This window comes from Bidens hawaiensis, unplaced genomic scaffold (genome assembly GCF_021521415.1).
Source record: "Bidens hawaiensis isolate Kalapana, Puna unplaced genomic scaffold, B.hawaiensis_p1.1 tig00032546_1, whole genome shotgun sequence".
Taxonomy (NCBI): Eukaryota; Viridiplantae; Streptophyta; class Magnoliopsida; order Asterales; family Asteraceae; genus Bidens; species Bidens hawaiensis.
The window spans coordinates 35,640-48,682 of record NW_027495565.1 but is presented as its reverse complement, the minus strand read 5'-3'; the positions used below and the strand labels follow the sequence as shown (position 1 = coordinate 48,682).

The window sequence follows — 13,043 nt, the reverse complement described above, 5'->3', positions numbered from 1 at the left end:
CTGCTCCGCATCATCCCCGATGGACGTTATGGCGGAACTCGGTGCTGAATGATGCGGACGTTTGCCAGGAATATCTCGACGAGAGTCTTCCCCCCTGCAGAGAAGGAACGACAACGTCTCCGCGTCCGCAAAGATCTGTTCGACTCCAACTCTTATCACGTGGAGAAGCTGTGTCTACCAACCAGGAACTTCGCCGGGATTGGTTAGCTATGAATGATGAGTTGGAGGAAACCGAGCGGAACTTGCTTGATGCCAAGAAGGAGGCTCTCAAAGCATTAAATGATGCTCGAGACAGTCATCGAGCTATGGAAGTGGCGAAGGCCGAACAACTTGTTGCTGAGAAAGCTAAGGTCGCTCTTCAGAAGCTGGATGACCAAGCTGAGTTGATTAGGACCCTTCAAGCCGATTCAGCAGCTAAGGACAAGCGCTTATCAGACCTTAATGCTAAGAGTCGAGACCAAGCGCTGGAGTGTGCTAAGCACAAAATGGATCTTATCCGGGCTCAGGTGGATAAGAAGTGGCTTCTGTCAACAGCTATTCCCAAGGTACGAAGTCTGTTTGACTTAATCAGTTCAGATGTGTATGAGCTTACATCTGTTTGTTGTGCTTAACAGGTTATTGCTGACATTCGGAACAGTGATGATCTCGGGAATTACGTTGCGATACTCCTCCGTGCTTCCGAGCAAGCAGGCCGACAAATGGGCTTTGAAGAAGGATATGAATTTGGCTCTGCGGGCCGGATTCCAGAGGAGCATGTGTTAGCCGGCAAGGATACTGCCTCTATCCTTATCGAGAAAACCACGGAGTTTGATACTCTGAAATTTTCCCTCTCCGACCATATATCGGAGCTTGCGGACAAAGAGGATGCTATAGATCAATTAAAGAATTTGTTGAACCTTGATGAGGGAGAAGCGGAAGCTGATGCCACCACGGAAGAAGATGCTACACCATAGGTGTATAGGTTCTTATTGCAAATCCTCTTTCTGCTTGTAATCTCATTTGACTATCCGATAAGAAGTCTTGTTTTCTTCCGGTGCACTTTGTTTTATGTACCATAATATAAGTGTCTATCCGGGACTTCGTTTGCGTCAATAAAAGATTACAACTTATCAAAATAGTGCATAACTATCATAAGTTTCTTACTAGGCATAAGCCGTCAAAGGAAATTATACAATTACTGAACTATGTGGGCGCGCAGGCCGAAAATAAAAGACAATTAGGAGCACTACATGTAGCATTTCCTTAATTGTGCTGCATTCCACATCCGAGGAATTTCGGTCCCATCTAATTTCTCCAACTTGTAGGCAACTTTGGATAGCACTTGCTTGATTTTATAAGGTCCTTCCCAAGTTGGGGCTAACTTGTCCGGAAGCTCCTGTCCGGATGCATCGTTGTTGCGGAAGACAAAATCTCCGCATCGAATTCGCATATTTGGACCCGCGAGTTGTAGTATTTTTGAAGCTGTCTTTTGTAATTGTGCTCGCGAATCGATGCTAATTCTCGTCTTTCCTCGAGCAAATCGAGATTCATCCGGAGTTCACGGTCATTATCGTTGATTAACAGGACCCTCGCGGATGGGATCCCGATTTCTACCAGAATCATGGCTTCAGTGCCATAGGTTAGGCTAAACGGCGTTTCTGAATTACTAGAGTTTTTCTAGGTGAGGAAGGCCCAAAGTACATGGGTTAACTCGTCAACCCAACCAGTCCGTTTAGTACCCAACCTCGCCTTAATTCCTTCCTTGATAGTTCGGTTGGTCCTTTCGACTTGACCATTTGCTTGCGGGTGAGCTACAGATGTGAAGACTTAGGTTACCTGAAGTTCTCTTAACCATTCTTGTAGTCCGCTATCAGCAAATTGGGTCCCATTGTCACTTACCAACTGTTGCTGGAGGCCAAACCGGCAAATGATGAATTCCCACAGGAATTTCTTAACATTTGATGCCGTTATTGAGGCGACTGGTTTGGCTTCTACCCACTTGGTGAAGTAATCAATGGCCACTATCAGGAACTTGACTCGTCCCGGGGCTTCTGGGAAAGGTCCCATAATATCAATAGCCTATTTTTGGAACGGCCAGGCATAAGTGACCGGGACCAGTTCGTTTTTAGGACGCAAGGTATTAGGGGCATGGCGTTGGCAAGAATCGCACTTTCTGATTTCTTGTACAACGCCCAAATGCATGCCGGGCCAATAGTATCCCGCGCTCATAATTTTCGCAACTGTCATTCTTGGCCCCGCGTGTAGTCTGCAGATACCCTCGTGAATTTCTCGAATTAGGTAATTTGCATCCTCTGCGTCTACACATCGTGACAGCGGGCCGAGGAATGATCTCCGGTACAAAATGCCATCAATCATCTGGTAGTTTAAAGCTTTGTGCTTGATCTTTCGAGCCTCAGCTTTTCCTGCTGGGAGTGCTCCGGAAGATAAGTAAACTTTGATGGGTGTCATCCAGGACTCGACACCGGTCTGGATTACCAGGACTTGATTTTGGTGAACGGATGGATGATTCAAGACTTCTACCCGAATATCTTTAGCGAAGTGCTCGAAATTCATTGAAGCTAGTTTGCTAAGGGTGTCCGTCGATTTGTTTTCGCTCCTCTTAATGTGAACAACATTGAAAGAGTTGAATTGGCGGATCAAGACCTTTTCTTCGGACAAATAGGAGGCCATAACGTCGTTCTTGGCTTCATATGTTCCATTTATATGTCCCGCAATTAGCATGGAATCCACCCGCGCTTCCAAATGTTTTGCCCCGAGCTTTTTCGCTATCCGCAGGCCTGCCAAGAAGGCTTCGTACTCCGTCTCATTGTTGGTGCTTTTGAAGTCCAACTTGATGGCGTATGTAAATTCATGCCCCTCGGGGTTGACCAGCCTTAAGCCTACGCCCGATCCTTCACTGCTTGAAGCTCCGTCCGTAAACAATGACCAGACTTGTCCTTGTTCCGGAGGTGCTTGGGGTTGTTGTTCGATCATACATTCTTGTTCTTTGTGTTGCGGAACTTCTGTGACGAAGTCCGTCAGCACTTGCCCCTTGATTGCCGGTCTTGGTTTATACTCGATTGAATATTCACCTAATTCAATGGCCCACTTTGCCAGCCGACCAGACAATTCAGGCTTACTCAACACGTTCTTGAGTTTGTACCCGGTTAACACATTTATAGGGTGACCCTGGAAATATCTGCGGAGTCGTCTGGCTGCATAGATCAGCGCCAATACCAGCTTTTCCAACATTGAATATCTTGTTTCCGGGTCCGATAATGTTCTACTAACGTAATTGATTAGAGTTTGGACATTTTTCCTATCTGTTAATAGAACAGCCCCCATAGCAATGTTAGATGCCGACAAGTATAGTGTTAATGGTTCACCCGCGTGTGGAGCAGTTAACATGGGTAATTCTATTAAACACTTCTTGACTTCTTGGAACGCTTGCTCGGCTTCCGGGGTCCATCTGAACTGTGCCTTTTTAAGGAAATTTCTTAGAGTTGAAATGAACGGATAAGATTTAGCAGCGTGGTTTGCCAGAAACCTATTTAATGCTACTAATCTCCCGTTAAGTGTTTGGACCTCTTTGAGGGATGCGGGGGATGGCATGCGGGCTACTGCTTTGAAACCCGTGCCTGTAACGATTACCCCGAGGAACTTCCCTTCCTCCATTCCGAAGGAACACTTTGCCGGATTGAGTTTCATGTTGATACTTCTCAGTGTTTCGAAAGTTTCCTCTATGTCCCTCAGCATTTGATCTTCTTCGATGCTTTTGATTACTAAATCGTCCATGTAAACTTCAAGATTTCGACTTATCTGACCTTTGAAGGCTTGATCCATCAGCCTTTGATATGTGGCCCCCGCGTTTTTTAATCCGAAAGGCATCATTCTGTATCAGAATGTGCCTTGGCCGGTGCGGAATGCTGTCTTGTCTTCGTCACCAGCCGCCATATGAATCTGGTGATACCCTTTGTAGGCATCAAGGAAGCACTTGAATTTGAATGGGGCCACCGCATCTACCTTTAAGTCAATTTCCGGAAGTGGGTAACAATCTTTCGGGCATGCCTTGTTTAGATCTTTGTAATCTATACACATCCTCCACGTTCCATTACTTTTTGGGACCATCACCGGGTTAGCCACCTATGTTTGGTACTTGATTTATCGGATGATTCCGGCGTAAAAAAGGTCTTGTACTTGCTCGTTCATGGCTTTTGTTTGTTCGGGGCCCATTTTTCGCTTCTTTTGCACAATTGGGGTGATTAACGGATTCACCTTCAATTTGTGTTCTGAAATGTTCCGCGGGACACCAGTCATGTCCGCGGGTTGCCATGCGAAAATGTCGATATTCTTGTCAATAATTGTTTCAGAAAAGTTCGGACGATTTCGGAGATAGCCGGTCCAATTACTACGGTTTGGTCGGGAAATTTCTTGTTGAGGATCCACTTCTCCGGTTCAGTCCTCTGGCTTTGTTTGGAAACTTTGCTCGGTCTTGAACTTTCAGCTGTGCAGCAATGTCGGTTAACATGGATTATTGCTACGCCAGTGCGGGTTGGGACCCCTACTGCTCCGTGAGCTGTGGACGGATGTGCATTGAAGTCACCAATTGCCTCCCGTCCGAGGATAATATCATGCTTGGACCTTGCCGGTAAAACTAAGAATTCAACCTCTTCGGTTTGTGAGTGAATTCCATCACTAAGTGTAACCGGGAAAGTAATGACACCCCGCGGGTGCATTATTTCCCCACCAAACCCAGAGACGGGTGCGTGAATAGGTCGTAATCGTTCTTTATCCTCTTCTTCAAGCTGTTCAAAGCAACACATATCCACTGTTGGCTTTTGTGTTTTATATAAGAGGACATATTTGTACTTTAATGAAGCTTCCGGATATGGTCAACATGTTATTCTTCCTTTTTTTTTTTGAATGGCCAACTAAGTAACGCCGGGTACCCCGTATACGGCCCCAATGGCTAAAGGTAGCCCGAGCCGGCCACTAGTCCGGACGGACGGAGCCCCTAGCGGTCCACCTGTTGAGGGATTCACCGGATAAAACCCGACCCCCACGCCCGCCAAACGGCACGACAACGATGAGCCGGTAAAACCGGGTGAGATCAGGACTCGAACCCTGGTAAGCCAGGGTCATCCCTCATATCTCCCATATAAGTTGGTGGTAGTGAGGATTGGTCCCCCTACCTCTCACTTGTTATTCTTCCTTTTAAACGTGCTCCCAACCGCGTATACGCTATCCTTGTTTATTTAATTTATGAAAAAAACAAACAAACACAAAATAAACACATCACTGTACTCTGTAGTTCCATCTCAACCCCTTGTCTATCACGTAATTCAGTTTCACCCCCTCAATGAACATAATAGTTTCAAATGTAACATTTTGTAAACATAACAACTTTTGAGTGAACCCATGTAATTTTTCTTAAAAATGGATAAATGATTATATTGACAACAATACAGGATAGGCAAACATGCACTAAAACTATATTTCAATTATATTTATGATAGAATAAATAGTTTTCAGTTTATATATTTGTTAAATGAATGTTTTGTATGTTATTCTGAAAAACTGTCTTGCTGTTTGGCTAAACTTTTTTTCATATACGACCAAACATAGTTTCAATTTTGTTCACTCGGACACAACTAACATAGAGAAAATACATTACAGAATAATCGTTACAAACACGAGTTTACATAAGAGATTGTTTTCAACTACCCTATCCGTAATAGCTCAACCTATCCGTATCTTTTCGTTGTGCATAAAGCAATATAACATACACATTTGCCACCTACACTCCCCTCAAATGTTATGAACTTCTATACATACTTATTTATTACACCCAAAGAACACACCAATCTATACACTTGAACACGTATAAACTTTGCTACAAGCTTGCTCACTACCTATATAGTCACTACATATACCATACTACACAAAAAGTTCATAACATGACGAATTAGGATAATTCATTTTAACAAGAGGGTTATTTGCTACATAAGAGCATCTTCGTCGCTAGAAAGTTGAGGGTGGCTTCCACTTTTGGATGTCCACGCGTTCGGCCAAAACTTCCAAACACCAAAGGGGGCGGATGAGTGAGACCCTATACACACAACTAACATTTTCAAATATATGTATATACTACGGAGTATTTTTTAGTTAACAGACGTTGTTAAGAAATTGAATATGATAGTTGATATGACACGTTTTTTTTTAAAAAAAACCAAAGATATGCCTTAAAAACACTCCAAATCTTTAAGGGAAAACTCTACTTTAGGTGAGGCATTTTAAAAGAATGTATTTACACACAGAAAAAAAAAGTCCTTAAAAATTAAAGTTTCGCAAGTTTTACAACTTTTTCTCATTAAAACAAACACTAGGGACTACAACTTTATTTATTAATTGTCCAAGGTACAAAATAGTACATTTCCACTACAAGCTTCTACTTACTAACTACTCGTCTTATGAATCTTCCTGTCACCTTCTTACACGCGTTCATACGTTATGTTTATTCAATTCAATTCAATTAATTAATGCTCACACGCTTATTATTATTCATTCATCTAACATGTACATGTATATATTCATCTTCAACACAATCACTTCCATCTGTTCACATCTTCAGTTTCAAACAACCTTTTCACATTAATCCAATCTTTATATATTAATAATAACCAATCCATGGAAATCACTTCCATTCCATTCTCAAACCAAGAAGACTACTCTTACTTCTACTCATTCTTTCAAGAACTAGACAATAATAATAATAATAATAATAATAATACTAATAATAATAATAATAATATTGTCATTGAAGACAACCCGAATAACAAACGTCGAAAATTCGATGAAGAATATAGTTTCTTGAAAGACATTCTAAACACCATCTCATTCCTTGACGATCAAGAAACACCCAATTTGAATTTTGTTGCTCCAGAAATGTCGGATCATTCGGAAGAAAGAGTTAGGAAAACACCCGCCGGGAAGGCGGTTGTGGTTGAGGAGGCGAGTGGAGGGCCGAGGCGGGTGTGGGTGAAGGAAAGATCAAAGGCGTTTTGGGAGTATTACATTAGTAACGAGTGTTCAGACGACGAGTTTAAGAAAGTGTTTCGAATGAGTAAAGCTACTTTTAATATGATTTGTGACGAGTTGGATTCGGCGGTTACTAAAAAAGATACTATGCTTCGTCAGGCGATTCCTGTTCCTCAACGTGTCGCTGTCTGCTTGTACCGTTTGGCAACTGGTGAACCATTGAGAAGCGTGTCGAATTTGTTTGGGCTTGGGATTTCCACTTGTCACAAACTAGTCCTTGAAGTTTGTGCTGCGATCAAAACTGTGTTAATGCCTAAGTTCCTACAATGGCCTGATAAGGAACGTCTTGAACAAATCAAAAACGATTTCGGGTTAATCTCGGGCATACCCAATGTTTCTGGATCAATCTACACTACACACGTCTCGATAATTGCACCGAAAACCACCCCTGCTGCGTACTTTAACAAAAAGCACACTGAGCGGAATCAGAAACCATCGTACTCGACCACCATCCAGGGCGTGGTTGACTCACGAGGCGTGTTCACCAACATCTGCGTTGGCTACCCTGGCTCATTGTCTGACGACAAAATCTTGGAAAAGTCAGCTCTTGCGCAAAGATTCAATATGGGTCATGTGAAAAACATATTTGTAGTGGGTGGCTCCAGCTACCCACTATTGGACTGGCTTTTGGTCCCTTACACACACCAAAACCAGACATGGAGTCAACATTCGTTTAATGAGAAAACCGATGAGGTACAACAAATAGCAAAAGACGCATTTATGAGGTTGAAAGGGAGATGGGCGTGCTTGCAAAAAAGAACCGAAGTCAAGCTTCAAGATTTGCCGGTTGTGTTAGGGGCATGTTGTGTGTTGCACAACATTTGTGAGATGTATAATGAGACCATGGACGACGAGTTGAAGTTTGATTTGTTTGACGATGAGATTATGGTCGAGGAAAATGCAAGGGTTAAATCCATAAATGCGGTTCAAGTTAGAGATAGTATTGCTCATAATTTATTGCATCGGAGCCATGGAAGTACCGGCTTTAGATAGTTACAAGATCATATTTTTGTTACATGTATGAAAAATGACAATACTATTTATAGAAACCTTGTTGTTTAATTCTTACAAATTATTCTTAAACTCGAGGCAATAGCAAGTATTCTTTTTTTCTATTTTAAGTTAGTATTAGTTAAATGTCTTAACAATAACACTATTATCTATTCAATTCATATACATTATAAATAGTTTTTTTTTTTCAGAATTAGTAGTGGTCCAAAGGTTTGAAGAAGTTATAAGTTTTTTAACGGTCAACAAATCGTTCAAATTCGTTACTGACAAAGTTCACCACATCGAATTCGCTCGCCACTGAACCATGGAAAAACCTCACCAAAGGGCGATGTCTGTGAACATTCCCCGAATACACGACAGTGTAGTAAGATAAAACTCGTTCAATTCAATGATCGAACTAGTGATCGTCGCCTACTCGTTTAGTCTTCCATAATCAACATGTGTCGCCAGAACTAAGTGCCAGGAACAGTAATAGAACCTGGATCGCATGAAACACCATATCTCTCCCTTGTTATTCAACCATCAACTCAACGGCAACAAAGTTATAACTTACTAATTTAACTATAAATGTGAATAAATCCCATTATTATTTTTTCAGATACAACATAAGAATAGAATTTGAAAGTATAATATTTTACATAAAAATTATAATTACCATAGATTTTTAGCCATGAATAATTTAACATATTTCTCACCTTTTACGAATAATTTTTTACTGTATCGGTATAGGTCATTAACAGTTTTACCTATAATTTATTTCTCTCTCATACATAATCGTTGAGTTCAGTCACACCTTTATATTTATTTTGTTCAAGACACGGCCATATAAGTAAGCGTCACGACAAGTCGTTGAGTACCTTTTTCATTCTCTAGCCGCGTCCATTATTCATACATGGTATAAAATTGACCTGACCTAATATAGTTGTAAGTTTACGTGTTGAAAATTATAATGTGGGGTATAATAAATACGTAGTAACACCTATCTATCCAGTGTTGGTATATATTTTATGAATGGACATTTGTCACATTTGTATTTTAGTGAAGCTTCCTAAACGGCCAAATGGTCAATTTATATTCTATTCTTTCTTTTTGACATGCCTCCAACCGCGTATACGCTATCCGTCGTTAATTAAATACACAATAAAGACAATCACTATGTATTCTCTAGTTCCATTTTATACATCCTATCTATCACTTTGTGCAATTTCACCCCTTGAAAGAACATATTAGTTTCAAATCTGAAGAGGTAGGTCCCAGCAGAGCCCAGTTGGACCCGCAAGACTCACCTTGAAAAGGGACGTCTGCGCAGTTGAACCCGCAAGACTCCTTAACGGACGTCTGCGCGGTTGAACCCGCAAGACTTAACTTAAAGGGACGTCTGCGCCGAGACCAACTGGATCCGCAGGACCCACCATGCTCAGAGACGTGACGTCCTTACGCGCAGTACGCAAGCTGTTCCCGCAGGAAAAGCCTCCCAATGGTGAAGTACTCTGCCTGTTCCCGCAGCTGCGGATACAAGCCATCAGGGAAGGCTACCTGCGCAGCAAAGCTACACGCACAAGGCACTTAACTCATAATAATTCAGTAATGTCACCTGAAGAAGGAATGAGCAAAGCCGGGAACTCTCCCGCACAAAGCCGGGAGAACTCCCGCCCAAATGAGCCAGTCCGTACGATACTGGAGGATCTTTTATACTGTACCTGACGAGGTATGGACAAAAGATCTGACCAAGGATACGACAGCTCACTGACAACAGTATGACGAGCAGCACGCTCTTGTACTGTATGTCACTATTAGCCGCTGCCTACTCACCAACCTGTCGGAGGACGTGCATAGCCTGCAGTTGGTGGAACAGGAATAGTACACAGCCGGCCTGGTCACTATCAGCCGCTGCCTATCCACCAACTACCAGCATGACATGTGCGTAGCCCACAGTTGGCAGAACAGGAACACTATTCAGCCGGCTGTACCTTCTTGGAAACCTACCTTCGGCTATAAATACTCCAACACCTTGGAATGGTATATCATCTCATCTTATCTTATATCTTATACCTGATATCTGCTCTAGTCATTCTCTTAATATACACTTATATTCAAGAGCAATCTAGTCTGATTCTCACGCCGGAGGGTGGTCACAAGGAGGTACCCCCCCTTCTCAGTGACGAGCTCACGGTGTCTGTTTTGCAGGTTATCAGAAGAACCATCTTTGCCGGATCTAACCCCTCGTGGGAAACATATATTTAACCCCCAGATTATCCGTAATCTGCCCGGGGTCGATTAGTGTTTCTTCATTGGCGCCATCCGTGTATAAAAGCTAGAACTTAATCCTTTTCAGTTTTCTCAAAACTTCTGGAAAGATGGTTAAAGAAACTCCGGTAACCACAACCCCAGCTACTGGGGGGAATACCGGCAACTACACAGTTTTTACGAACACTACCCCGGTTACCCAAGCCGGGGCAAGTGCAGTAAATTTTACGAACACTACCCCAGTTACCCCAGCTGGGGCAAATGCAGTAAATAACCTCTCACTGGCATTCACCGATACCCAGTTAGAGAGACAACGAACGAGGCTCCCCCGCCAAACACTCGATGAAGTTAAAGCGTGGGCGGAAGCACGTCAAAAAGAATTCCAAGCTGAGTTGGATGAACGCTTACGTTCACTCCAACAGGCTGATGAACTCGTAGAGTACTTGGACGATGATTCGGAGGAATCCGACAGTGACGCAAACCCTCGTCATAGGGCGAAAGGGAAGCGTAAAGAAACGGACTCCCAACCGAGAAGGCATTTTGGAGAAACCTTCAAACCAAAAAACGCGGGTGGAAACCCACGTGACTTCTCCAAAACATTTACACCAACTGCTGCAAAGGCGGGAACGTCCAAATTTGCAAGGGACATTGCGGAAGCAATCGTCCCGAAAAGTGCCAAACAGATGTCCAACATCGGCACTTACGATGGTATATCTGATCCAGACGATCATTTGAACAGGTTCATAGCGGGGGCAACCGTCAGTAGTTGGACGGAACCTACGTGGTGTTACATGTTCCAAATGACGCTTGTTGGGGCAGCTAGAGCGTGGTTCGATCGTCTACCGGTCCACCACATCTATGATTGGGAAGACTTCCAGCAGAAGTTTAGCCAACACTTCAGCCAACAAAGAAAGTATACCGAAGAGCAATGGACAATCCTCAATTGCATTCGAGAGGAAGATGAATCTCTGCCAGACTTCATCACTCGCTTCAACTCAAAGAAGCTAAGTCTGGGTAATATTAGCGAAGATCTTGTTCGCGCTGCTTTCATCCAGGGCGCGAACGACCCAGAGCTCATCCGCACCTTAACGGGTAAAGATGGCATGCCATCCACATGGGATGCCATCATGACAGCAGCTAAACACTTTGCGGAAACGGAGAAGCAACTGGGTAGAGATCTCCCCCAGAGCACAAACCTCTACACCCAGAAAACAAGAGAAGACAACGTCCTTACCGCCCGACTAAACAAAAAGCGGAAGCTAGGCATTTGGCAGTCAAGGGTAAACTTTGACACCTCATCCGGCTTGCAACATCGGTTAGGCGGAAGGGATAACGTACAGTCGAACCAGAACTCCAGATGGACGCCACTCACTAAAAGCGTCACCGAGATATTCGCCACTGAGAAGCTCCCATGGCCAAAGGCTCCAATAATCCGACATCGTCGCAATGCTGATCGGAGCAAATAGTGTGACTTTCACAGGACAAAAGGCCACAACACTGAAGAATGCACAGACGTGAAGGACATCGTCGAAGCATTTGTCAGAGATGGGACGCTCGCGCACCTCGTGGCGTAACGAACGCTGAGCAGGCTGATGCGTGTAGAACCCCAGTTGGGGAAAACACGAATAAAATTGCAGCTTCAATGTTGGAGACTACATACTGCGTAAACAACGAGATCCCGAACCAGGTGCATATCGGCTCGATGGCACTCCCATCCCAACAACATGTAAGGGAGCTCAATTACACAGTTTGCATGTAGATCAATTCCAAACTTGTAAAGAAAAGGCCCAGAGCCATTTCTAATGGAAATGATTCTTGTGACATCTGCCCCGATCCGACCCGACCCAGGTACCCGTTTCTCTGACCCGATCTCTTTCTTTTATATTTATTTATTTAATATTTATTTTTACTTATATTTTACTTTTAATAATAATATATATTTTCCTTCCCGCCGTCCCGTCCCTCTTTTCTCTTTCCGCCTTCTTTTCCCTCTTGTCGTCGTCCCGCCCTTAAGCCTTGAACCTCTGTCCTTTGTTCCTTCCCGCCTAAGGTTGTCTGCGCAGCTCCTCGCGCCAGACTCTTTACAAGGAAGCCTGCGTGAAGACCACCTGTTACTACGATACGCGAGACGAACTGTCCCCGCAGCGCGCTAAGGATTTTAGTTCTTCCCGCGGCGCGCTATGGATACTGTTCTTCCCGCGACGCGCTAAGGAATATAGTTCTTCTCGCGACGCGCTTAGAATTGAAGTTCTTCCCGCTGCGCGCTTAGAAATATAATTCTTCCCGCGACGCGTTAAGGTTGGTTCTGCCTGCCTTCGCGCCCGCGCACTTTTGCCTTCGCGCTCGATGCCTTCTCGCGCTAACCCCTTTGAGTTTTCTTCTGTTTAAATCTAGCCGTTTGCTTTTGTGATGTCTTATCTTCTGTGCTGTTGACCTAACCTGTCTTATGTCTGAAAAGTTACTTTCGGCGCAGCATGCGCACCAACCCCATTGGTTGGCAGAAAAAGTGACTGACATTATCTTTTGGAGATCTGCTTTTTCCATGCTTGACCAGTACCTTTATCTGACCCTCCCATGCCTGTTTACTGTTCCCTGTCAGCTTTATCTTGCCCCCTGCAGCTGCCATATCTTTTGATATCTTTTGCTTTTGGAATCTTTTACTTTTTGAGATCTTTTCCCCTTTTCTAGGGATTGTGTTCCCTAGGGTT

The 13,043-nt window shown here is 43.6% G+C and overlaps 2 protein-coding genes across 2 annotated transcripts; one reads left to right on the top strand and one right to left on the bottom strand.

Moving 5' to 3' along the window:
- Positions 1-2,058: 2,058 nt before the first annotated feature.
- On the bottom strand, positions 2,059-3,867 carry LOC143583829 (uncharacterized). The gene has a single exon (XM_077066032.1). It carries the CDS (start codon positions 3,865-3,867, stop codon positions 2,059-2,061), a length of 1,809 nt encoding a protein of 602 aa, XP_076922147.1.
- Positions 3,868-6,585: 2,718 nt separating this feature from the next.
- LOC143583820 (protein ANTAGONIST OF LIKE HETEROCHROMATIN PROTEIN 1-like) lies at positions 6,586-8,137 on the top strand. The gene has a single exon (XM_077066022.1). The coding sequence runs from the start codon at positions 6,667-6,669 to the stop codon at positions 8,068-8,070; it is 1,404 nt and encodes a 467-aa protein (XP_076922137.1). The 5' UTR covers positions 6,586-6,666; the 3' UTR covers positions 8,071-8,137.
- Positions 8,138-13,043: the final 4,906 nt, after the last annotated feature.